At 47.3% G+C, this 25,435-nt stretch overlaps 10 protein-coding genes across 10 annotated transcripts; 4 read left to right on the top strand and 6 right to left on the bottom strand.

The window, feature by feature from the left end:
- Nucleotides 1-118: 118 nt before the first annotated feature.
- Nucleotides 119-1,194, bottom strand: I303_104265 (uncharacterized protein; the record flags this gene model as incomplete). The annotated part of the gene is made up of 3 exons (XM_018408054.1): nt 119-453; nt 540-837; nt 943-1,194. The coding sequence occupies 3 exons, from the start codon at nt 1,192-1,194 to the stop codon at nt 119-121; spliced, it is 885 nt and encodes a 294-aa protein (XP_018263265.1).
- A 347-nt stretch (nt 1,195-1,541) lies between these two features.
- Nucleotides 1,542-2,932, top strand: I303_104264 (uncharacterized protein; the record flags this gene model as incomplete). Its single annotated transcript, XM_065968934.1, has 7 exons — nt 1,542-1,775; nt 1,838-1,895; nt 2,031-2,259; nt 2,382-2,552; nt 2,644-2,675; nt 2,742-2,764; nt 2,864-2,932. The coding sequence occupies 7 exons, from the start codon at nt 1,542-1,544 to the stop codon at nt 2,930-2,932; spliced, it is 816 nt and encodes a 271-aa protein (XP_065825006.1).
- A 2,338-nt stretch (nt 2,933-5,270) lies between these two features.
- Nucleotides 5,271-8,108, top strand: I303_104263 (uncharacterized protein; the record flags this gene model as incomplete). Its single annotated transcript, XM_018408056.1, has 4 exons — nt 5,271-5,514; nt 5,595-6,523; nt 6,914-7,310; nt 7,384-8,108. The coding sequence occupies 4 exons, from the start codon at nt 5,271-5,273 to the stop codon at nt 8,106-8,108; spliced, it is 2,295 nt and encodes a 764-aa protein (XP_018263267.1).
- A 296-nt stretch (nt 8,109-8,404) lies between these two features.
- Nucleotides 8,405-9,569, bottom strand: I303_104262 (uncharacterized protein; the record flags this gene model as incomplete). Its single annotated transcript, XM_018408057.1, has 4 exons — nt 8,405-8,603; nt 8,753-8,891; nt 9,130-9,307; nt 9,432-9,569. 4 exons carry the CDS (start codon nt 9,567-9,569, stop codon nt 8,405-8,407), a joined length of 654 nt encoding a protein of 217 aa, XP_018263268.1.
- Nucleotides 9,570-10,388: 819 nt separating this feature from the next.
- I303_104261 (uncharacterized protein) lies at nt 10,389-12,309 on the bottom strand (the record flags this gene model as incomplete). Its single annotated transcript, XM_018408058.1, has 7 exons — nt 10,389-10,594; nt 10,713-10,962; nt 11,092-11,158; nt 11,256-11,329; nt 11,411-11,495; nt 11,695-11,915; nt 12,163-12,309. The coding sequence occupies 7 exons, from the start codon at nt 12,307-12,309 to the stop codon at nt 10,389-10,391; spliced, it is 1,050 nt and encodes a 349-aa protein (XP_018263269.1).
- A 596-nt stretch (nt 12,310-12,905) lies between these two features.
- Nucleotides 12,906-15,850, bottom strand: I303_104260 (T-complex protein 1 subunit epsilon; the record flags this gene model as incomplete). The annotated part of the gene is made up of 15 exons (XM_018408059.1): nt 12,906-12,931; nt 13,087-13,191; nt 13,274-13,454; nt 13,521-13,658; nt 13,737-13,922; nt 13,981-14,101; nt 14,177-14,518; nt 14,612-14,679; nt 14,772-14,902; nt 15,029-15,193; nt 15,374-15,409; nt 15,495-15,519; nt 15,586-15,631; nt 15,699-15,724; nt 15,800-15,850. The coding sequence occupies 15 exons, from the start codon at nt 15,848-15,850 to the stop codon at nt 12,906-12,908; spliced, it is 1,647 nt and encodes a 548-aa protein (XP_018263270.1).
- A 335-nt stretch (nt 15,851-16,185) lies between these two features.
- I303_104259 (uncharacterized protein) lies at nt 16,186-17,448 on the top strand (the record flags this gene model as incomplete). The annotated part of the gene is made up of 3 exons (XM_018408060.1): nt 16,186-16,341; nt 16,437-16,906; nt 16,986-17,448. 3 exons carry the CDS (start codon nt 16,186-16,188, stop codon nt 17,446-17,448), a joined length of 1,089 nt encoding a protein of 362 aa, XP_018263271.1.
- A 465-nt stretch (nt 17,449-17,913) lies between these two features.
- On the bottom strand, nt 17,914-19,413 carry I303_104258 (uncharacterized protein; the record flags this gene model as incomplete). The annotated part of the gene is made up of 5 exons (XM_018408061.1): nt 17,914-18,366; nt 18,459-18,659; nt 18,765-19,160; nt 19,236-19,336; nt 19,386-19,413. 5 exons carry the CDS (start codon nt 19,411-19,413, stop codon nt 17,914-17,916), a joined length of 1,179 nt encoding a protein of 392 aa, XP_018263272.1.
- A 768-nt stretch (nt 19,414-20,181) lies between these two features.
- On the top strand, nt 20,182-22,236 carry I303_104257 (citrate synthase, mitochondrial; the record flags this gene model as incomplete). Its single annotated transcript, XM_018408062.1, has 6 exons — nt 20,182-20,220; nt 20,427-20,615; nt 20,827-21,120; nt 21,184-21,566; nt 21,638-22,061; nt 22,171-22,236. 6 exons carry the CDS (start codon nt 20,182-20,184, stop codon nt 22,234-22,236), a joined length of 1,395 nt encoding a protein of 464 aa, XP_018263273.1.
- A 535-nt stretch (nt 22,237-22,771) lies between these two features.
- On the bottom strand, nt 22,772-25,044 carry I303_104256 (mRNA surveillance protein pelota; the record flags this gene model as incomplete). Its single annotated transcript, XM_018408063.1, has 9 exons — nt 22,772-23,030; nt 23,178-23,294; nt 23,433-23,623; nt 23,727-23,834; nt 23,923-24,029; nt 24,109-24,228; nt 24,386-24,641; nt 24,820-24,885; nt 25,006-25,044. 9 exons carry the CDS (start codon nt 25,042-25,044, stop codon nt 22,772-22,774), a joined length of 1,263 nt encoding a protein of 420 aa, XP_018263274.1.
- Between the last annotated feature and the right edge of the window lie 391 nt (nt 25,045-25,435).

The following is a 25,435-nucleotide window of genomic DNA, read 5'->3' as shown; positions in this document are numbered from 1 at the left end:
CACAGGTCACACAGTCCAGGAGACTCCATGAGATCCTGCTTCATGTATTATATTATACATTTTCTAACATGTGACAAGAATCCGCTGAATTGTCACACCAGAGTACACTTCCATTTACCTATATGCCTATTGCACCTCTAAGCCTGCTGAACCACCCTTTACCTTCATCATCGTCTATCGGTATCAAGTCGACAGGCATCGCTCCTCTCGTATCTGTTCTCTTGTCTATTATCGGCTCTTGAGGAGTATTTGCGGACTGAGCAGGCGGAATGACCTCTTCCGTGGTGACCGGTAACGATGCCGCAGATTGAGCGGTGGTCACTGTGTTCTTGGCCTCTTCCTCCTGTCGTAATCTACCTATATGAGCTTGAGCAACTTGCATCGTGGACGTCAAAGCTCCTAGCAAAGTTCCCATTATCGTCGAGCGGATAAATAACGGTCGGGGTAATCGGTCTATTGTGTTCAAAAAAAGCAAAACAACAAAGTCAAAGTTAACTGATTATTAAGAAATAAGTCCTGGAGCTGTGAGATGGACATACATATACTGCCAACTCCCACTCCCATTATCGCTCCAGCCAACGCCCCGTCCTCCCATGCGACTCCGCCTTTCCTCCAACTGACCCTCTGTTTCTTTTCACTATCCTCCAACAGACCCCGTCCTCCCGGCGTGGGGTCCGCTTCACCTTTCACTCCGACTATACTCTCCCTTATAAATCCTATACTCTCATCTAGCAGGACGTACAACGCGGTGGCTCCTCCTAAGCCCAAGGCAAATTTCGATCCTGTCTTAGCTGCTCCGAAAAAGACTCTGTAATTCCTTGTCTTCGTGTAGAAATACTATTCCCTCTCATGAATATGAGCTGTCAAGATCTTGTCACATGAGATGAATCATACAATGTAATATCCCTGGGGGAAATGCGGGAAGAAAGATAGACAACTCACCCATCCTTGTATCGTCTTTGGCTGTCTATGAGCGTTCTCAGCCAGAAACCTCAATCTCGATCGATTCCCACCTCGTGCCAGACCTATCGAGAGACCGATGAATGCAGCTGTCGGAGGTAAGATGAGGAGCGAAGTGGGTACAGTGAGGCTTATTCGGGTCGTCGGAGGTGTGGTGGTCTGAGACGCGGAGTAGGAGGAAGAAGCGGATGAGGAAGATGAGGAAGAAGGTTCGGCCAAATCGGAAAGAGACATCTTCGGGCAGACTTATGTCCGTTTCCGCACGATCTTCCAGTAATTTTCGCGCGAGATGTCTTGGCTGAGGCGTTCGCACGTTTCTAGCAATATTTCTCCTGCTCTACTGCTTGTTCAGATGGTTCACCCTTAAGACGTCCAAGAGTGTAACGAAGAAAAGCCAGCAATTTCAACATTTCAACATTTCAACATTTCATTATTTCCGACAGTTGAGAGATCCGTGCCTGAAGCCGATGCAAGCTCGATTCCCTCCACTCGCTCAGTCCACTCAATCGAAATGAATTTCGATCTTTCGTATGCCTTTCGCTTTCTTCCTTAAAAAACCGGTGTGATACGGCTGTTATACGATGCCGGGGCGAAAGCGCTCGTCAACTTCAACTTCGTCCTCGTTGTCTCCACCGCCCACAAACGCCACCAAAAGACCGAAGAAAGATGAACGTGGAAAGAAGGAGGTGCCCAAGAGCCAGTCTACGAAATATCAACCAACCGACGAATTCCAGCAAGTCACGCTACCTTTTTTCGTCGATCGATGGAGAGTCACAGACTTAGGATATGGTGCAGATGTATTCTATCAGCCTGATGTGAGTTGACAGTAAGCTGCCGTTCACATTTTTAGATTGCTCAACAAGGGCGAGATACTCAGTTCATACGGCAAGAAGAAGCGCAGAAATGGTATGACGATTTACTTGGTCTCGACACGTGTAAGACTCTCAGTTTCTCAGATCCCACAAAGACTTCATACTGACCTCGAACATGTGTATTCAATAGGGTGTCAGTGAGCCCACTGTCGTCGCACTTTCAGCTGAAACAAATCAGGCTGATCGGTATGGAGACAGATCAACCAATGTTGAAGATGTACGGCCGAGAATTCCCTCAATCCCGACATATCGCAGCTTACTCAACTACACCGAACGCTACTTTATCTTACTCCGGCTCAAAGATCAACATGATGTACCCTTTCCCTCCTGTACTGGAGAAGATACGCGAACGGCTAGAACATGACTTGGGCGTGAAGTTCAATCATTGTATGTTGAATAAGTACGAAGATGGCAGTGTATATATCGGGTACGTCAGTCGATCACATCCCACATTTGCGGATGTCAGGTCGAAATGGCAAACCTTACAAGAAAGCATATTACGGGACCCTCGAATACACAAGACTGATGTCGGTGTTTTGTCATACACAGGAAACACTCGGATAATCTCAATAATCTAGTTATAGCCTCTGTGTCCCTTGGCGCTGAACGGAAATTCATCATGTCACCTCGACTGCCAGGCAAGTCAGGCAAGAATGCGGGAGGACAACTCACTAAAGAGGATGAGCAAAATTTGAAAGGCAGGAAGAACGTAAGCTGGACGTGAGTGGTTTCTCCTCACAATCTGGTTCAGATCTTTGAGTGTCTGGAGTATGATGCTAATTTTCCGTTTGATCTTGCCGTTATATGTTAGGCTGGGCAACGGAAGTCTGGTTGTCATGCAGGGTATGTGCATCCTAATGCTAAAGTGACAGATTTCTGGCATTCACTGATATCATGCCATGTGCTCAGGACGAACGCAAGAATTTTGGAAGGTCAGTCCTATCATCTGGCTTTTCTCCAGTTCTTCAGCCAAACCACAAGTCTAAGTGCCAGCTTTGTGGACCATCAGACTAACTCTCGTGGCAACTTAGCACGAGATACCGAAAGAGCCTTCAATCAAACAAGGCAGAATCAGCTTGACATTCCGACAACTTGTCTGAAATCGGCACTATTCTCGAGCGACCATAGCATATTCCAGCGGGTCACTTCCGGACGGTCTGTTGGTACTCTGAATTTCGTGCTTGACACGATCCAGCGGAACATATCAATGGTGACCGCCCGTATGTTCCTTCGTCCAAGCCGTCAATCCGTGTCGGTCGCAGATTTCGTCCGAAACCAGTCATTCGGGGCCGTCAAGTCTCATGTGGAGAGTCGTACATTTATCCTCGCAAAGCGAGGTGGGGAATTTACGAGCAAGTGGGGCAAACCCGAGCATCAAATCCTCAAGAGAGCCTATATTTCCTCAATCCGAAAGGTAGTTCTTCATGATTCTCCGCTATTAATTCATCCGTATACCACTCGGATGGAACATTAGATCAAATGCTTAGGCTATAGATTATTCGGTACGGATCATCTTTGAGCCTTAGTAAAAGTTTAGAATGGACCCCAGATATTTTTACATGTACACGTAAGAAGTCGTACTTGGAATTGGATTCACCCAGATGATGGCCGTCCAAATGAGCCGGCGGTTGCTTGGTATATTAGGCACTTTACGTACATTCCATGCACTCGAGCTTGCAAAACTCCTTTTTCGCCACTACCCCATTTTCAGCGACGTCGCAAGTCCTCTCGACGACTTACGACATCTTGATTTATCTGATCTGCCTGGAACGGCCGCTCCTTCTTTCCTTGTCTTCTTCGCGATTCCTCTTTCTACGGTCACGGCCAGTCTAGGAGGATAAGTCGGCTATCTTGATGAGTTCCAAGTGGGGCTGGAACGAGGAAAGTGTGAAGAGGAAAGAGCAGATAAGACGAGAGCGAGATCGTGATACGGGGGAAGATACTTCGGTTTCTGGATAGCAGCGGTATGCTGATAAATTCAAGACTTCCATACGAGACAAAGCTAGAGATGTGATAATATTATGTTCGAGAAGCCCCATCGAAACTGGAAGGTCTGAGAAAATGCGTTCGGCGTCGTCCTTGCCGTTACCGCTTCGCTTGGACCACTTCTTTTAAGAGCGAGAATAGCGCACAAGAGTATCATACCGAAGATCTGTGCCGCACATACTTACTGTCGATCGTGACTCGACTTTGTTCTTACATACTTACATACCAAGGTGCACAAGTGGGGAAGAATCCAGAAATGCCAAATCTCTGGCTTCGATGATCATATATTCGGAGATCCGAAATTTGGGTGAGAGAACGAGAAAAGTTCCGGATCTCGTCGATTCTTATGGTAACTTACGTACGTACATCCAGGAAATATCGGGGTCACTACTTATAGAGTCTCAACATGCTTTCACCCTTCTCTGCCTGCTAATATTCGACAACTGTCTATTACAGCAGCTGATTTTATAGTTTAATTAGAGTGTGGATTCGAGGGTTCTTACTCGATATGCAGTAATCAGCGTTATGTATTCTCGTGAAGACGAGGACGAGTCTAAATTTTGGGATCTTTGGTTCTAACATTCTAGCGTTGTTCTGGCGTTCTGGCAGGGTCCTGACCACGAAAGCGGCATGAAAAGTGCGATCATCCTCGATGGCGATGAGAATAAGCATGCGTGAATAGACCATTCGCCTTGTGGAATTCTGATCTGACACGGGGAATGAAGTTACGCAACCTACCTTCTTTCTTTCCTTCCTACATTCCTTCTAAAGTTGCTCACCTTCGAGAAGAGCGATTTCTCTCAGACCAATAAGATCGCTCGACATACTTTTGGGGATAGGGATAGGCCATTTATCATGTAAAGATAACAGCATGAGAACGTTACCTTGCTCGAAGTCGTACTCGTATCTTTGTCTGTAGACACATGTGCGTACGTCCGACGCAACTGCTTATTGGGTATTTCGACTTTTTTTCGTTTTCAACTTTTTTGGCGGTGTATGGTATGTGTATTGGTTCGGACCTCCGAATTGAATCGACATATAGATAGGAAAGGTGGATGCAACCCTTCGTGAAATATATCCTTCTTGACGATCTGTTCTGCATTGCTGTCTCCTCTCTCGACTGTACTTGTTTGTCTGTCTACTTGTCTGTATCGACTGCTTCCCTCAACTATTTTCATCTCGCCTTCACTCAAGACCGATAGATCATTTAGCGCATCCAACTTTCGACGAATCTTGCCCTGAAGCCCGTACTTTGTGAAGATCATACATATCAAACGCCACACTGTATACGGTATATCTAGAATAGATAAATTAGAGGATCAGACTTCCAAGAAAATTTACTACGACCAGCATCAGAATCAGAAAAAAGGAGCACAGACAGGCAAAGGCAAAACCCGATAAAAAGACGTTTTAGCTTTTCAGGCCGGTAAAGGTAATTTGAATTTTCCAAAAATGGGTTTTCAGTCATATGTCCATTCCAAGTACCCGAAACATTCTACCGTCATCACGCAACCTACTTACAACAAGAACAAGAGCCAGAGCAACATCACAAAGAAGCAAACGCAGAAGGAAAAGCAAAAGAGGAAATATGTTAGACCGACGATAAATGAAAGAGAATCGTCTTTGTACCTACCTAAAGCGTATGAAGATCATGTCCAGGTTCAGGTCCAAGGGGGAAATCAGGATCAGATAACCGGTAAGTAAAGTTGGTTTTACCTGTAACACGTATAGTAACTGCGCTCGACTAAGCTTACATTACATACCTTCTATGTCAAGCCACGGTCGATCTACCAACTTTCTCCCCGTTTTCCACATTCCTCTCAGACATAGACATAGATATAGACCTCGAGCAAAGCAATACAAGATATAATGATGGTATAGAATTAGTCCGACCGTTCTCAACCTGTTCGACATATAGTCATAATTCGTTAGGATTGGATTTCTTTCCTACGCCACCTGATCGACGTTCGTCATCATCCTCCGATTCGTCATCTTCTTCATCTGACATTACACAGCCTCAAAGGCAGAGAGAAGACGACGATACTTTCGAGGAATCGGATATCCCGCCACCATCATCAACGGAAGGCACGACATACGTATCCACCCCTACAACATCATATGAACACCACAACCACACCAAGAAGCTAGACATAGAACATCTAGATAGATATATCAGTATTGATCAGTGGAAATCCCGTCCAAAATTAGTGTCATTCTCATTCTCAACTTCGGATCTCACACACCCACATCCACAAGCACAAGCACAAGCACCAGCACAAACGCAAGGTAGTACGCAGCTTGACCCGTATCGTCATCTTCTTCCGTACGGGAACGGGACCGGCTTCAGCCACTTCCACGCTAATCAAGCACACGATAGAACCCCTACGCGAGTACCGAATTATCGTGCCCAGCATAGACACTCGGTATATGATTTAGAAAAGAATTACACCGGTTGGGCAAGGGAAAAATTCTATACTTCGGAAATCAACTTGGCCACATCAACATTGACATCTACACCTACCCCTCCTTTGACGCCTCTACAGACTATACCTATTCGAAGGTGGAGATCACCCTCGCCCTCATCAGTACCGAAGAAGAGCAACAAGATCGCGAAAGGGTTCAACAAGTGGATAGACAAGATGACTGTTACTTTAGAGACTAGACGCAAAACCAACACCAACACAACTGTGGAAGGTATCGCCAAGGTGAGTATAATTTTGCTGTTCCTGACAATCATCTTATCCTTAATTCGGCGCCCAAAGCTTGTCCTTTTGCTCCCCATTCCTTTGAGACATATGTGTGTGTATGTGTTTGTGTGCATGTGTGCATCACAAGTCGATGTAACTTTGGACGGTTTCGCCCCTTGCGCAACGGCCAAAGCGACCTCCTGCAGCACCATTCCCCTTGCCAACTCAAAAGCGCTTCAAACTGTAGACGCTTAGAGCGCATGCTTGTACCATCTTTATAATCCGTTTATTCAGCGTTTCACACATCAACGTCATCCTTTACACTCTTCCGTCAACCTTTCAGCATCTAAATGTGAAGTCTGAGTTCGCCAATCTTTTGACTAATCAACACTGTATTGCCCAACGCAGTCTCAGGAGCACTCATCATCGGACGAGATGAACGCCCCACCACCTATCCCAGCACGATCAAGACTTCGATCAGTATCTTCGAAACCTCTTCTGAGCACTGAACCGGTATCACTAGATGATCCCTCTGTGTCAGCCTCAGCCGGTCCATCAACAATGAAGATCATTACTCATCGACAATCATCTCTCTTTCGCTTACCTGTCGATCCGCCCCTGGTCCCCATCACACCTACGTCACCTGCATCAGATCTGTCTAGCGTACCCGGATCGTCCCCGGCCTCGCCTGCCAATGCGACACATACTTTCGGCCGACGGAAGGGGTCAAAGACTGTCGAGCGGGATCCCCTCAAGGTGAGAGACGGTCTGCAGGCAAAAGAAAGTACTAGCGGCGTATACACCCGTGAGTCATCTATTAAAAATCGGCTGTCGCATTGTGACTACCAACGCTGATCGCAAATTTTTGCGTAATTCAGCATCCACATTCCCGGGAGCTCAAGGCCCACGACCGTCTCATTTCCCTACACACGTATACACTCCTACCAACTTCGCATTATACCCTCAAGCGTCTTCTTCACCTATATCACCCTCAGCATCTTCCACCCACTCCTCATCATCCTCACAATCCGACTCTACAGCTCCACCTAAGACACCTCTCTCACCCACCGGCAGAATCTCCAAAGCGGTCTCATCAAATATCCGGAGATTCTCAAGTGGTATAGTCTCTATGAAGGAGAAGACATACCCCACGACCAATCATCAGCGTAGCGTGACCACCCCTATACTGGAAAATCGAGACTATCTACCTGCATCCACGTCTTACGGGACTGACAGTAGCGGACATTCAAGAGAATCTAGCTGGGCTTCTTGGGCTTCTTGGGCTTCTTGGGCGAACTCACCTACCACCCCTCAAGGCTCTTACTCAAACCCTGCGACCCAGCCAAGATTATCACATTCGAGCTCTGGATACTTCCCGCCCGTCAATTCGAATGGGGCTGGACTGGGCTTTGGATTGGACGAGAACAGACATAGAGCGGATCATACGGTGGTCATTGAAGCTGGTATGGATCCCATCAATTTCGCTGCGCCAAGAACATCCGTGTTGGGCGCTGGAAGTGGTAGTCTAGCTGGAAAGGGGAAGAGAAAGCCTGTTCCTAGGCTGGGTGGCGGCGATGACGCCCAAGAAATTCATGCTATCTGATCTGCTGACAACCTGTACAAACAATACTTTGCGATTCCAATTACTCAATGGACTTTCTTTCTACTGTACCTCTCATTTGTCATACATTCACTTTGGGCATTTTTCGACGTTCCGTATAATCGTAATACTCTCTTCTTTTCAGACCATCGCATGTTACTCACATTGTTCATTCCCATACCTCGTCATATATTGGTTTGTCATTTAATCGTAGACGTAGAGGTACCATTGTATAGATAGATACATGTATAGATATTATATGTTCTTTCCTTTCTCTCGGCATCTAGATCAGACTGAACTCATTTGAGAAGAGCAACTCTCCATCTTACAGCCTCATAACCCCATCCGAAGTGTATGACTGCACTAGCTAGGACTAACCATACGCTTTGACCCCAATAAATCGCCACGCCATCTCCAGCGTTGGAGACTATATCGTTAGATTTGGAGACCGCGTGTCCAATTATAGCTGCTTGAACGATGAAAGCGATCCACGTGAACCTGTCTCGTCCACCAGACCACAGTGGCGTTCGACAGAGGATAAGTGAAATCAGGAGAATCAGTAAATGTGCAGCACATCGACAGGTAGATAAAGATATAAGTCTGCGATCTGAAAGATTGAAAGAAAGAAGGATGGTCATCTGACTTACATGAAACATACTGAAACAGATATGAAATGGATCATGGCTAGACTGTATAGCTTATCGGCGTTCGGCTCGGGGCTCTTGCGGAACGAATATCGGATAGTGTAGGCATGGTGTGCTCCGGTGAACAGAACCAGCGAGAATGCTGTGTGGAATTCGGTTGATTGAAGCAGTATCAGCATAAGCATCAGCATCAGCATGAGTGATACAATCGCCGTCTTGCCACGGCATGTCGTATTTTATCATGTCATATCAACATGACATCGAGACGGCATGGCAAGGCCGCCAACAGATAGAGATGAATAAAAGATCGATGAACGGTGGGATCCGAGAGATACGCTGATCGACTCAGATCCAGTGATTCAGTGGCATATAGTACTCACCGACAACACTAGTCACAACAGCTTTACTGAGATTCAAATTTATATCGTCCGGAATACTGAACCCAAAGTACCCCGAGGGGATCTGATATTGATATCCCCGGAATATACAACCTAGTTTATCGGTGATGACCAGGTTAGAGACGTTGTAGCCGCAGTAATTCTGAGCTGCAAATCGGATCTGCCGTGGCAGAAGTTGTCAAAAGGTCATAAGGTACATCAATACTGCAGCATTAGCACCGTTCATCTCGTGTATTGATCGCTAGAAACCGAGATCCGAGATGTCAAGGCCACATACAACTCACAACTTGAGTTTGGGTACTGACGGAGACGTACCACACGGAATCTGCGCTGGAAAAGGAGGCAATGGCGAGTAAGACGGCGGATAAGATTGGGTAGGATAGGTGATAGGGAAGTCCGACGGTACGATCTGGTGCGCCCATTCTGATTCTGATGTGCTGTGTGGCTAGACTGGGAAGGAATCAGGGGGTTCAGTGAGTGAGTGAGTTAGTGAATGTATCGTAAAAACACACTTGGCGGCCAGTCAGATCAGTGGGTATATATATAGTTGGACTTGGTCGGTCAGTAGTTGAGCTGAGTCAGCGAGATACTCTGCTCTACGAACCGAAGAGGGGGTCGTGGAGGAAATTGCGACTGTGAGCGATGATTCAAGTCAGATCAGAGAGTTGAGATGCGTGCGATGCGATGAGATGAGATGAGTCGGGTGAGATGAGATGAGATGATGTAACAGTGGAGCTGCACTACGTCAGCATCGACTAGAAATTCTCGAGTGGGAACCAGACTTGCTGATCTATGACATGATGTGTTATGACTTCGGGCTTCGAGCGCAGAAAGGACACTCAATTGGGTCTCCGCCATCAGTCGAAGTGAAAGGATCCCTTGGACCCCGTTTCTCAGCATTCTGTTTGGCTTTCGCCTCCAGTAGCCTAGCTCGATCATGCTGGACTGGAATGTCTTGCAAGCTCCAAGCTCAACTGCCCGGCTCAGCACACGCCAGGATAGTTCGTTTAAGGATCAAGAGCTCCGGCATCACTTGTCCCGGATCTACTTGAGCCTTTGAGGAGACTCGGATCGGTAGGTCTAGCCTGCATCATCGAATATCTCCCCAACCACCCCAGCCAGATGATATCAGTAAAATACGCCCAAGTCGCTTCGGTTCTCATATATGATAGCACATTATGCATGACAATGAGAATAAAAATAATTGATAGATCACCTCACTATGATACCACCATTCACGTTTACCATCTCTTCTCACCAGTGTAAGCGTCGTAGAACTTCTTCAAATCCTCAACATCGTCCTTTGATCCCAAGAACACAGGGCATCTACCGTGGATGTTTTTAGGTACGACATCCAAGATTCTTTGTGTACCCGTCGTAGCAACTCCGCCCGCTTGTTCAGTGAGGAAAGACATTGGGAAAGCCTCGTATAGCATTCTCAATTTACCTGTAGCATACCAATATCGATATCAGCTTGCGTTCAAAATATCCACGATCGAAGAACAATCCCGTCGAGAACCAAAAAAAAACAAAACAAAACATATCAAGAATAACGCATGACTCACCATCCTTACTCTTCTTGTCATCGGGATAACCGAAGATACCACCGTACAGCAGTGTTCGGTGCACATCAGCCACCATGGAACCGATGTATCGTGCCGAGTACGGTTTACCGTTGGCCGGGTATTTGATGGATTCCAGGTACTTGTTGGTGGGTTCGTAGAAGTGCAGCGAGTTTCCTTCGTTGAACGAGTAGATCTTTCCTCGCGAGGGGATCTTGATGTCTGGGTGGGTAAGGATGAACTCTCCCAAAGCCTGTGCAAAGGCGAGACGAACATCAGCATCAGCGTCAACTCACGTCAACTCATCGCTTGATTTGGGCGCAGTCGAGGTGTCTAGTCACGCTATGCGATCATAGATGAACGCAAAGGACGAAGCACTCACCTCATCAAGCGTGAAACCGTCTACACCTTGACCAGTAGAAAGCACCAAGTTACAAGATGAACCGTACCTGTCATACCATCCTTCGTCAGCCCATCAATATCTCCAAAGTGCAGATAGCTCGGCACGTGGGTGTGACGGATACGGGTCATGGACCTTCGACTCACATGGTGTAACCAGCTGCTACAAGGTTCTTTCCGGGTTTCAAAACATCGGCCACCGAAGCCTTTGAGGGGTCCTCCTATACATACGTCCAGAACCAGATTAGCCCCTTTCACCTAACTTGTTGGGAGTATGGGAATGATTGGACAAAGAGACTCACGACTTTGTAAATACCGAAGATCGTACCGACGTTCACACCCGCATCAATGTTAGAGGAACCATCGAGAGGGTCAAATACCACAGCGCTATAGGCGGAAGGCGGAACAAGGAACAAGGAACGAGAGATAGTTAGCGCATGACTCAATCACTCCATCTATATGTAAGACTCTCTCGTGAGATCAAAGTCGGAACGCGGCGGAAAAGTATAGACGTATGTAGCCGCGAGTCTTCAAAACGTGTCAAATACAGATGAAAATGAGGACGGAGATGACAGAAGACACCCACTAAGTACCCTTTGATCCACCAACAATGATAGCCTCGTCAACTTCCTCGGAAACCATCACACTGCACTTCCCAGAGGCGGAAAGGGCGTTGACCATGATATCGTTCGAGAGGACATCGAGCTTCTTTTGGTCTTCACCTTGGACGTTCGAGGCACCGGCAAGTCCGACCAGGTTGATCAGTCGGGCTTTTCGGACGTTGGAAGCGATGTATTTGGATGTTACCTGTGGGCGGGTTGGGTGGGTGATTCATTGATTGATTGGGCGTGGGCGAATGATATTAGGTAGTGTCATTGCGTAACGGTGATTGCGATTAGGGAGATAAAGGAGCGATGGAAGGTGTAAATGATCCAGAAGAAAATGGTATAACAAAAGTAACAAATACGTCAGCTTGCCGGCCTCTCTCCCCTATGGAATCATTGATAGTTTGAAGGAGCCTGGGTAGGGTTGAAGTAACGACGAGAACACCCACCTGAATGGCAATCAACAACATCGTCAAATCACCAGAAGCCTCTTCCCCCAAGGCCCGTTGCCTCGACAAGATATGTCTCGTGAGGGTGATCAAGTCGGTGGTGGGAGGCTCGAGGTCCGCACCAAGTGTCGTCTGAGGAGCTGCCATCTTGTGTTGTAATGTATTTGCGTGTGGTCTCGAAGAATTGAGTGTATTTGTGGTCGTTGTTGTTGTGGCTGTTGTTGTTATTATTGTCAAGCAGAAAACAGACGAAGAAAAAGAACGAAATCTAAAAGATCTATGCTATGCTATCTGAATCTGGATGGAAGCGGAGTACGGTATACGGTATAGCGCGGACCGATTTCATCATATGCATCTAGCAAATAGCCGTACGTCACTTATCAAAACATACCCTGTTCCCTTATCCCTTATCCGGCCCGCTGTCCGATTGATACGGTGGATTCACCCCACGGCGGACTTCCGCGTCTCAATCGGTTTAATTCGGATCCTGAACTAGGCCCCTCGATGCCCTCTTTATGAGGTATCCAGACTCCAAAATCCCAAAACATATATAAACGAACCTGAACCTGAACTGAAATAACAGTTTATGTATGCATGCATGCATGAGTGCACGAGTATGCTTTTATGAGTGAAATGAAGTGACATGCCATGACTTCATCACTCTCCATTGCGACTGCGGCGGCAACTAACCCTTACACTTGTTCTTACCCTAGTCTAAAAAGGCCATTTTTACTTTTCTGGTTCTACTCGTCCTTGAATGCCGATGCATCTGAAGAATGAAGAAACACAAAACGTCATTAGCATTTGAGCACTGTGAGACGAAATTTTCCAACGAAAGGAGCAGAAGAGAAAGAAAAGGGAGACATGGAGATATGTATATTCCCACAAGAGGGCTAAACGAGCCTCCTGGAGTCCCACACTCACCTATGACATCGTCTACCCTCAAAATCATCCTGACGACTTGAGTAGCCAGCAAGAATTGTTGTCGTTTCGAGATCAATGGGTCGTACACATGTTGAGTTTTCATATCTGCGACGAAGAAGGCAGAATATATAATCAATCAATTCCTGCTTATGATTATGGCACATTTGATCCAATGACGAAAACTTACCATTCTCGCCCTTTCCAAGACAATCGATACCTAATCTGGGGTTACCCTCGGTGACTTGCCTAGATTTGACATCTGCCAGAGTATCGATAGGCGATAGACCAGAGTTCTCAGCCAAGGCAAGCGGAATAGCGTCAAGAGCTTTGGAGAACGCTCGCATAGCATATTGTTCGATTGTCGGGATCTGCACATTGGTCACTGATCAGCTGTCATATATCGTTAAAGAAGTGGGAAAGATCGCTTGATTCACCTCGTCAGCCTTCTTTGACACTGCGATAGAAGCGCAAATTTCTGCTGCACCACCACCATAGACCACTCTGTTATCTCTGACAAGGTTTCGTACCACACAGATAGCGTCATGTAATGCTCTCTTTGCTTCGTCAATGATCTACAAAAACAGGCCGAGGTAATATTGTCAGCGTGAGAGCCGTACCTAAAGGGGTCTACTTTATACAGTGTCGCTCACCATCTTGTTACTACCCCTAACGAACACAGTGACAGCTCTGGTATTCGCACATTCCTCAATCACCAACATCTTGTCTCTTGTTGTACCGAAGGTCAATTCCCGGACTAATCCAGCTCGACCCAATTTGTCGGCCGACAGATCCTCGAATCGAGGTACAATTCGTCCATTGGTAGCGATGGCAATGAGCTGATAAAGCATGTCAGTCCGTTGCCGGGCTTCAATGAAGTAGCTCAAGGGAACTGACCTCTATCTCCGGTCCACCGACCCATCGAACCGCGGGTAACTCATTCTGCATAAGCAAGTGATTTGCCTCGTCATCGAAACCCCATTGACAAATCACAAGGTTGGCGCCCGTGTCCTTAACCCTACAATTGAGCTGAGCATCAGCCGACATTCACTACCCTTGACGTACGGAAAGGTATAACTAGTATGCAGCTTACATCTTGATCATATCCAAAAACTTCTCTTTTTCGTACTCTCTCAACTTCTTGTACTCCTCCACACTCTCAATATCAAGCTTATGTTTGGTTTTCGGCCTGGGTGGTTCGAATGGACACGTGAGAATCGCAAGTTTGGCATCTTTGACCACATTGGGCATTTGCGGGTGCGACATATCTTTGTCGATGACTACACCTTTCACCAAGGAAGTATCCTCGAGAGCTCCACCGACTTTACCGTCGACTTTGATAAGCTCAAAGTCCACATCACGACGGGCGAGGTCGGCTACAGATAGCACGGCATCCACAGCTATGTTGGCGAATTTGTCGTGGGCTATCGATACACTGCGAGAAGGGCGACGTGTCAGCATATCAGTATCACTGTCAAGGATTGGCCCAGGATGCAGTCAATTGTCCCACAAGTCAGAAAGGACGTACATCTTACTGCCCAAACTCGTCTTAGCAGTCTTGAGCAAATTCGAGGTATCTTCTTTGCTGAACTCGATCTGTTCTCAATTGTTATTAGCTTAATCCTCCATCGGATGATTGACAGTCTAAGGCATTTGCCAGCCGGGATACGTAGGCAGCTGAGACCCACCTTGTCGGCGACTCTGTCCAGTTCTTGAACAGCAACTTCACAAGCCTTCTCATACCCATCTGCGATTCTTATCGGGTGAATCCCCCTATCCAGCAAATCAAGAGCGGATGAGAGCAAAGCGCCCGCAAGGACTGCAAGCATCACGAAGATGTCAGCCTATGACATGATGTGGATCCCTGTGTTTGAGCTAGTAGGTGCGGCGAGTGATGGCCATTGGTGGGCTACTAGCAAGACAGGAAAACAAAGGGGATACTCACCGACAACACCAGTTGTACCATCCCCAATCTCATCATCTTGCGATTTCGACACTTCCACCAATAACTTCGCGATTTGATGCTCTACTTCCATTTGACCCAATATCGTCGCTCCATCGTTGGTGACCGTTATCTCTCCGTCGGGCGATATAAGGATTTTGTCGAGCCCTGATTGACGTTCACAAGTGGGTCAGCCTTAGCTCAGATATACCACAGTTGGAGGCATGACCGGCTCAGAACGGGTAAAGGGGCAATGAAGTGTATTGAGCGAATGGATATCAATAGCAGAGTGATTGCTTTAGAACGCAACCAGAAGTCAGGCAGATTGGAACGAGAAATGCAACTGACCTCGAGGACCAAGAGATGACTTGATGATATTAGTGACTAAACGTTTGAAGTCGGGATAATCAGCGCTCCAAACTAGATCACCACCAGTCTCCGGCCTTGCTTGTTCAGAATTTTGTCTCACCAGATCGAGCAGCAAGGATGTGACTCTGCGTGAATACGAAATGATCAGCCGGGTGCTACCACCTCATATGTAATTGGAGAATGGTGCTCACCCTTATAGCTTCCAGACCATGCGTCCTGACTTTCTTCCCTTGCTCACTTAGTAGCAGCGATGTGTCAGCTGCTTCACTCCTACACGAGCTCTGGGCAGAGGTAGCTGGCTCACCGAACAATGATGAAAGGTCTTCCATTCTGTAAGAAGATCCACAAATGATCAGCTGTATCCGGTAGATACGTGACCGTGTCCTAGAGGAGACTCCGACATACCTCGTCTTGAGCATAGACAGCTTGTCCAGGATCTATCTGACCTACAGACATCTTGGTGGATCTTGAGTGCGATGTGTGTGAGATATGATCAAGGGAAGCCAGTAGATGGACAGACAGATATAGCTCAACCTGATGTAGGAAACGCGCAAATGATAAATGACTGAAATTATCGAAGATTCCATGTCGAAACACGCGCGGACCTCTTCTAGGCCTGCCAAGGTGCCTCTCATTCCGCGAGCCTTTGGCAGTTTACACTTAATGCGAACCGAGCGAGGTGGAGGTGGACTCAAAATGTCTGATGTTTCATGTTCTCCTCTGTATGTTTACGTTGCATCTTCCATATCTCACTGAGATTCAGACTGGAAGCAATCAAAGCATCTTACAGAATGGTGAACAAAGGGAAGAGCAAAGCGGTTGTCACTTCGGATGGCTCACTACCCAAAGACGCGAGGACGATAAAGCCTGAAGAGCCATATCGTATGCGGATCACTTCTGGAGGATCTATCTCGAGTTATGTTGATTTTGCTGTACGCTTCTTACATGTAAGTTAAGCGTCGCCTTGATGTGTCCCAATACAAAATACGGAACACGATCTCAGAGCGAGGAGCGGCTGATAATAAGAATCATATCGGAGTAGGACAACCCTCATACGCCGTTAACACTACATACCCTCCCTCCGAGTCATCCAAGTCAGACAAATTCTACAACCGCGACAAAGACAACAAAGACAACGACAAAGACGGGGGCAGACTCGCTTGACCACCATGCCGGATCATCTACCTCGAAGGCATCATCTTCATCTTCGAGCTCCTCAAGCTCGAATTCAACATTCTTACCTTGTACAACGTCTATACCTCGCCTGATATCCGTAGTCGAAATAATCAAGCGTACTTATCTAGCTCAATTGCGTTCTTCTGGCGCCAAGCCAAACGAATCTTCGGTCAAAGTGAAAGCTTCGGGTAAAGGGAAAGAGGTTACGAGGACGAGTAAAGGGATATGGCAATATACCACTTCGGACCTATATAATCCTTCCTCCACTTCCTCTGCGGCCAGCTCAAATGCGGGCGGTGATACCAGTTTAGAACGAGTATTGAACGGGAATTTACGGTGAGCCAAGACAACTAGACTGTCAATCCTTTACCCATTGAAAAAGCGCTAAGCCATCAATGCTATTAAACCCACTCAGACCAAAGATGACACATCATCCATATATGACCATCACCCTCTCCACCAAACCCCTAGATCCAGAATCGGGAGCACAATCATTAGTATCTAAGCGAAATACGACGATGGAGTTCGTGTTGGTGAAAAAGAAGAACAGGAGTAAGAAAGGCAAAGGCAAAGGGCAAGGAAACGGAAAAGGAAAAGGGGAAAGTAAGCTGGACGATGTTGACGCACCGAGAGAAAAAGGAGAAGGGCGAGAGCTCGACGAAATTGCGAACAACTCAATAGCCATGCCTCGGGCGAAAAACATGAAACCCGTCACAACTCCAACACCCAAAACCAGGGCGAACCCATCCGAAGATCAAGAAGAAGCAGAGGGGATGTCACGGGAGACGAATGGGAAAGGTGTGAAGCGTAGTTCGGAGAATGAAGGTACAGATATAGGTACAGGAAAATCAGGCAAAAAGCGTAAAACGGTGAAATGATCATAGTGGATAGCTAGTCCAGTAAGAGTAGACTCTCGTAGGTCGATTTGAATCAATGAACTAGATCTCGATATGATCCATTTGCCGAGATGTACATGATAACCTGAGTTCATCGAATTGTTGTACTATATATGCATATGATGAGATGTTGATGATGCGGTGAAATCTGATATGATATGCCGATGAGTGCCTGTCGTCCCGTCAAACTTGTGAATGGTGAGTCCTGTATGTGTGAATATGCTACAATATTACGATGTTTCTGCAACCTTCTCATCCGTGCCTCTTGCCTGTAATTTGTGAGCTCTGACGTTCACGTTGCCTGGACAGCTTCCCTGGCATTTCGCGTTCGCGCAAGGCAATCGACCAAATGTGTTGCACGGCACAGCTTCTCCTACGAGTGATCCAGTCCACCTCAGATATCCAAGAGCATATCGATTTCGTCGATGATCTACCATCCCTGCCCGTCTATGCGTTCACAGGCTTCAAGCTCAACTCCCTCTTCACAACCTCGCCCTCGATTTTCAAATCCGGCTTCTTCCCTGGCAACTCCACTAGCCCACTGCCACTTATACCGGGATTATCTTGCTGTTGTGATTTTGCCCAATCGGCAGTCGGGAACTCGACATCAAATCTCACATACATGTCCCCTCTTCTGCTTGTTCCTCTAATTGGCATACCTTCACCTTTGATCGTATATATCGAGTTGGGCTGGATGATCCTTTCTCCCTTTTTCGATTCTACTTGTATACCCCGCCCATCAAGGTGTATGAACAGTATCCTGGAAAATCCCAACAAGGCTTCCGAGAGTCGGATAGAAATCAATATCAATAGGCCCCCCGCAGCGTGGGGTTGCGGTTTGAATGATGTGTGTGCTTTATGTCGGATTAGGAATATTATGTCTCCCGGTGGGACGTCAGGCTATAGTGATGCAATAGTGATATTACGCAACAATTAGTTTAGTGATGCGGGATTGAGGATGTCACGAAGGAAGAGCATGAGGGTTGACTTACCTCTTCATCACCTTCTCCTCTGAGAGCTATCCGCTCCCCGTCCTCGGTCCCCGGATCAATCATAAACTCTATCCTCTTCTTCTCCTTGGTGACTTTCGAACCTTTACATTTCTTGCACTTCTCCTTGTCGCGTATCTTCTTGCCTTCTCCGTCACACGACAGACACGGCGACTTGACTTTACCCAAAAGCCCAGGGGCGATCTACAGTCCATTTGTTCAGGATCAGCACTCTGTCGAGGGGTGTCGTGCCGGGTATTGACGTTTTCGAATTTTATTGCTAATTAGTGCAGAAGGTTGTGCGCTCACATGACGATCCGTAAAAACGATTCCCTTCCCTTCACAATTCCCACATTCTCTCGGTTCAACCCCCGGCCTCGCTCCCGAGCCTTTACATCCCGTACATATCCTATCCCTCTCTAGGTTCATCACTACCTTCTTCCCCTTGTAAGCCTCCTCCAGCGTGATATCGTATGGCACCGTCGTATCTCGTCCTTTTGCTGGTTTCCGACGACCTTGTCCTCCTCGGGGGCCGTGACCTGAAGGATCGAATCCCATATCGAATTCGAATCCACCATAACCACCTCCACCTCCACCCATCCCGAATCCTCCGAACATCTGTTCGAACAGATCATCCATATCGCCTCCTCCGCCCATACCTCCTCTAGGCGGTCCGTCGGGTCCATGGGAATCGTATGTCGCCCGCTACTCATCCATCCATATCATCCCAATCAGCAAATATCATTCCTTCCACAAAGAGGTCTTATAGTGGGAACCTACGTCATTTGGATTCGAGAGCGTTTCATACGCTTGTCCTATCTTCTGGAATTTTTCGTGCGCTTCCGGATTATCAGGGTTCTGGGAGAAACATGCTTGCTTAGCTGGGTCAAACCTCCGTGTTTTCTATGGAAAACAGAATGGCTAGCTCACCTTGTCCTACATCGTTCGTGGCGTTCATAATCCCATCCCCCGGTCAGTGAAAAGTCTGGATCGTTCGGGCGTACATGCTGAGTTCTCGCTCACGGGATGATGTTGCATTGCCTGACAGACGTTGTAGATCAGCATGATCCAGCTGACAGATACATGAAAGCAATAGAGAAGACGATCTCCTGAACCCACTTTCTTCTTGTACGCCTTCTTGATCTCCGCATCGGAGGCATCTACCGATACCTCCAGCAAGTCATAGTATGTTGTGTCAACGACCACTGATTCGGGGCCCGTTGGTCAGCTCCCCTGCGTTTACACATGATTCAATCCGACTTTCCTACTCACTCTCCGATGCAGTACTCCTTCGCGGGGTCGATGTATTCTGTCGGCTATCAGTCGAGATTCACGGGAGTCATCATGTTCTCCCATCATTTCTCAAATGATCGTCATTTGTCATAGCATACCGCACCATCCAAAATATCCATGTTATCGATGTCATCACGTGACTGTATTTCGGCTTTTCGGTCTCATTCGGCTTATCGAATGATTCGTCGTTAAGTGAGCTGCTCGTACAAGTTACCGGTCGCGATGGGGAAATTACCGGGATATTTTGATATTTCGGGTGTTGGAATTATGGCTGCTCCGCATAACCTATAGTCCTCGTCATTCCAATCCCTGGTCGTTGGTCGTTGGGTGGGTTTTTCAATCTCTTCTCATATCTGTTTGTTTTTCTATCCTGATCAACTTGTCCAGCTTTACATCTTCCCTTCAGGTAACTTGCTGTTGATACATCCTCAAAATGAGCTTCATCGCCTCCAGATCCGCTCTCAGAGCTCAGGTGCGTACACAGACAGAGACAGAGACGTAGAGTAGTTGCGCATCTCTTATCGCACACACAACACGCCTTCGTTCTCGGCCGTATCTCACGATTTAGCCGATTTTTCATCCTTCATCCTCCATATTTTGTCTGACTTCTCCTCTCAGAGCTAGATCAGGCTCAACTGACGCTGATAGCTGACATGGCCTCTTCTTTCATTGTGACAGCTCCGACCATCGTTCGCTAGAACTTTCGCTTCTACCCCTACCGCTTACGCCCAATCCCTCAAGGAGCGATTGTCCGAACTCATCCCCAAAGAGATCGAGAATGTCAAGGCTGTCCGAGCCGCCCACGGTAACAAGAGCTTCGGTGAAGTTACCGTTGACCAAGCTTACGGTGGTATGAGAGGTATCAAGGTGAGTCTGCTCGTTCTTAGGCATCGCTGGCATCGCACGCCATGTCCCCGGATGCTTGTGTCTCTCTGTCCCATGGCACTCAGCCTCCATCACCTCTGTCTCTGGACTCGAAACAATCCTCTCAGGATCTAGCCTACATTCTCAACCGCCTCATCGACGTGAATCACAAGCCGTTGGACACAGCGCTGACGGTCTCTCTTCATACACACAGGGTTTGATCTGGGAAGGATCAGTCTTGGATGCCGATGAGGGTATCAGATTCAGAGGATTGACCATCCCTGAAGTTCAACAAAAGCTCCCTACCGCCCCAGGTGGTTCTGAGCCCCTCCCCGAAGCTCTCTTCTGGTTGTTGGTCACTGGTGAAGTCCCTACCGAGGAGCAAGTCAAGGGTCTTTCCCAAGAATGGGCTGCTCGAGCCGAGCTCCCTAAATTCGTCGAGGAATTGATCGACCGATGCCCTAACACCCTCCACCCAATGACTCAATTCTCCATCGCCGTCAACGCTGTAAGTAGCTCCTCGATCTCATCTCCTTCAGGAACCACAGCTGAGGGTCTTTGGACATGACAGCTTAACCACGACTCAGCCTTCGCCAAGGCCTACTCTAACGGTGTTCACAAGAGAGAATACTGGAAGACCACCTTCGATGACTCCATGGACCTCATTGCCAAGCTGCCCAACATCGCCGGTCGAATCTTCAGAAACGTTTTCGGTGACGGTAAACTCCCATCCATCGACGCCAACAAGGACTACTCTGCCAACTTGGCCACTTTGCTCGGTTTCGGTGACAACGCCGACTTCGTCGATCTTATGAGATTGTACATCACCATCCACTCTGACCACGAAGGTGGTAACGTATCCGCCCACACTGGTCACTTGGTCGGTTCCGCCCTTTCCGATCCTTTCCTTGCCTTCGCTGCCTCTCTTAATGGTCTTGCTGGTCCTCTCCACGGGTACGTCTCACTCAAACCACCTGTATCAGATAAAGCAGGAAAGGCTGACTGACGAGGTTGTATCTCTCTAGTCTTGCTAACCAAGAAGTACTCCGATGGGTCCAGAAGATGAGAGCTGCTGTAGGAGAAGAGCCCTCCGACGAGAAGGTCGCCGAATACGTTTGGTCTACCCTTAAATCCGGTCAAGTCGTTCCCGGTTACGGACACGCCGTCTTGAGAAAGACCGACCCTCGATACACTGCTCAACGAGAATTCGCCCTCAAGCACCTCCCTAACGACCCAGGATTCAAGCTCGTCGGCCAAATCTACAAGATCGTCCCCAACATCTTGCTCGAAGCCGGTAAAGCCAAGAACCCATGGCCCAATGTCGATGCTCACTCCGGTGTCTTGTTGACTTACTACGGTCTCCACCAACAAGACTTCTACACCGTCCTCTTCGGTGTCTCCAGAGCGTTCGGTGTCGTTTCTCAACTCATCTGGGACAGAGCTCTTGGTGTAAGTTAAATTTTGAATGTCACCCAAATTTTCTTCCAATCCAAAATATGCGAGTTGCAGGTGATAGGCAAGACAAGATAGCTGATTGAGTGATTTGTCATTTTTGTAGATGCCCCTTGAGAGACCCAAGTCATACTCTACTGAAGCCATCAAGAAGATGTTCGAAGGTAAATAAATGGTTTGCTCGGAATCAAAGTTTAGCATCTACAACACTGTATCTAAATCGATCATGAGAATGACCCGAGGGAGGTGCTCGACGGAGGGAGATAGCCAAAAGTATATAATCTGGTTAGTATTGTACACTTGCGGTACGCGGTATGCGGTATGCGGCAATGGGTAATATGGCATGAATTTGCATATGTCCACTTCATCTTTGAAAAGAAGTTGTTGCATCGCGATCAAGCTCAAGCTGCATGTTCAGGTGGAATGAGCATGCGACAAACCACTGAGTGATTCAGCGGCAATGCAAATGCATGGATTGAACATATTATAAGTGTATGTAATCCACTAGTCCGTCGTGTTGACGTTAGTCTTTACCCTCTCCCTCTTCCTGTCCATTTTCCTCTTTCTCTCTATCTACGCCATCTAGTGATCCTGATAATTATATCAGATATCAGAGCAACAAGACAAGGATTAAATTCGAATGAAAATTACGATCCTTTGAAAATACAGTTTATCATGATTATTCCTCGATCTTTCTGGCTCTTCTCTTACTTATCCTGAGTCCCATCTTCATCGTTGCCATCACCACCGTTTTTTGCCTTTTCAAGACGTTCCTTCTCTTCCCTTTCCTCCATCTCAACAATCTCAATATCTAAGGGGTACGTCAAGATAGCCGCTATGCCCGTTAAGAGGTTCAGTTGTTGGCCTGATTCATGCATCGAAGAGAAAATCAGGGCTTCTCCGCCCCTCGATCTGACGGATTCGACCATCTCGACATAATGATTCCTCTTCACCGGATCGGACGATCTATAATTCCCACAATCGGATTGTCATGTCAGTTCCCCTTTTTGATTTTTGGTTTTTGGTTTTTGTGCTTAACGAGAAACCGGGATTCCCGGATAGATGGACATGAGACATGTGAAGGAATGTCTTCTGCCTTGACTCTTGACTTACCGGAATAGATCGTCTGAGATCAACAGTGTCCCCACGGCGCCTCGATCAACGGCTAATGCGACGTGTTCGGGGCCGTACCACGCTCTCAGCTCGTCTGTCGCCAGCATCTTGTGGAATCTAGAGTATCCCACGGTATATCGCATCAGCGGACCATCGTAATGGAGATGACCAAACGAACGATTGATGGAAGGCGTTCGTTAGATGGGAAGAACAGCGGGAGTTGGTGAACAAGTGACAACTTGACTTTTTACTCACTTATCCAATCCGACACCCTCTCGTGCAAATTTAGCACCCTGCAACATCTTGGCCACCTCAGGCGCTCTCAAAGCTTCCACCAGACCGTGCACGTGTGAAGTGTTGGAATGCACTTTGATCCATTTCGAACGGGATTGCATCAGTGGTTTGTTGTTGGTCAGGTTCGCCTGCTGGAATATGTAATCGTATAGCTGGAACATAATAAAGCAAAGGCAGATAGATCAGCTCAGATTGAAAGCTGATATACGATGTCGCATGGACATGGAAGCGATATCGATAGATTTGGCGACCCACCGTGTCTCTTGTGAATCCCGGCGAAGCAATGACTATAGCTTTGAGATCTTGATAAGGTATCAAACGCAGGATCGCCTGATATGTCGTAGATAGGAAATTCTCCATTGCCTGCATTTACGATAGTCAGCAACAACGCATCCGTCAATAGCTCAAAGTCGCAGGCGAGTATAAAGCTAATCAAGGGATACTATCTCACCTTATCGTGCCCCGATGTACCGCCTTTCCTCTTCCTCGGTATCGAGGTATCTATCCTCTGTCTGACTGTGGTCATATGTTCCGACAACAGGCATATGGCGGCGGTACCTAGGTGGCAGAATGCCCATGTCAGAGAAAAGAAAAGCTATTGCCGTGCTGAATGAGCGTAAGTCAGAGTATAGCTCACCTTCTCCGCATACAATCGCCCCGACTTCCGCACCTCGCCCTTCAGCCGTACTTTCCTGTATCCTTTCAAGCGCTACGGAATCCCATCCCGAGGCTTTCGTCAACCTGAAATCGCGATTTGCTACTCTCCAATCAAAAATGTTAGCCCGTTCGCCCTTATATTCCAGCTTGAGGATAGGATATCAAGCAAAGGGCAGTCCATATTGTTTTGTGTTGTATCACTCATACCCATACAGATAGACGGAGAGGCAGAGAAACAAAGGACAGACTCGACTTACCCTCAAGATCTAACGTATGATACGCCCCCAATTTAACGAACTCATTCTCCTCCACTACTTTCCCGCTAATCTGCAGCGAGGCAGTAGGTTCCTTCTTCTCGCCCGTCCCATTTGATTGACTTGACGACGCAGCAGACGAGAAATCCGTCTTGGTAACTTCCAGAGTGAGGTTGGTTTTCACCCTGAAGGAATCGGATGATCCGGTAGATGAGACTGTCTGGACTCGTCTGACGGCCATCGCTCGAACGTGGTCTCCCTACACGCCAATCCTCATCATCAGTCATCAGTCATCCTCAAATTTCGCCCTTCCGTCGGTTTCCAATCGAAGTCGATCGATTAAATTTAGATATCCGCTCTTCTGCGTTCTTTGTACAGGAACCTGGGGAAGGAGGTAGGAGGAGAAGGAAGAATGGGGGACCAATCCACCGACCCACCTCGGAGATCAGGTTGTAGACGTGCCACATATCCTCGTCATCCTCCGGACGAAGAGTTACGTACCCCTAAGCAATGAGCCAGGTCATCAGCATCGGTATCGAATCAAGTTGTCAGATGCTGCGCTGGAGTTTTGCAAGTGAAGACGGAGTGTAGGACAGGAGACGGGAGACAGGAGATGGACATACCGATCCGTCTTTCTCGACATGCTTGTTCACTAATTTCATGATGACGATCGTGTTGTGATTATGATTGACCGTTTCTTGAGAAAAGAGCTGAGCGGTCGACTTTCAGTACCTTTGTTCGCTTTGGTCGAATAATATAACTTCGAGCAGAAACGCCGTCAATCGTTCTGGGAAGCTTGAATCAGGATCGACGAGTATCTGTCTCCTCCGCGTCGGGATGCAACACAGCTTGATAATATTCTGATCTTCACAAGATACGAGTGTATGATATATTTGATGAACGATGAATCTGATTTGTGGTTGTGATATGACGCCGATGACAATTATCATTTCTTGCTTTTAGGTTGGACCGGGTGAATGAGATCACGAGTAACGTGGCAAAACCTTTCTTTGCGTAGGATTTTAACCGGTTCATCGCAAACTCAGGTCAACT

The sequence above is a fragment of the Kwoniella dejecticola genome, chromosome 5 (assembly GCF_000512565.2).
Source record: "Kwoniella dejecticola CBS 10117 chromosome 5, complete sequence".
NCBI classification, from domain to species: domain Eukaryota; kingdom Fungi; phylum Basidiomycota; class Tremellomycetes; order Tremellales; family Cryptococcaceae; genus Kwoniella; species Kwoniella dejecticola.
This window is presented reverse-complemented; position numbering and strand designations above follow the sequence as displayed.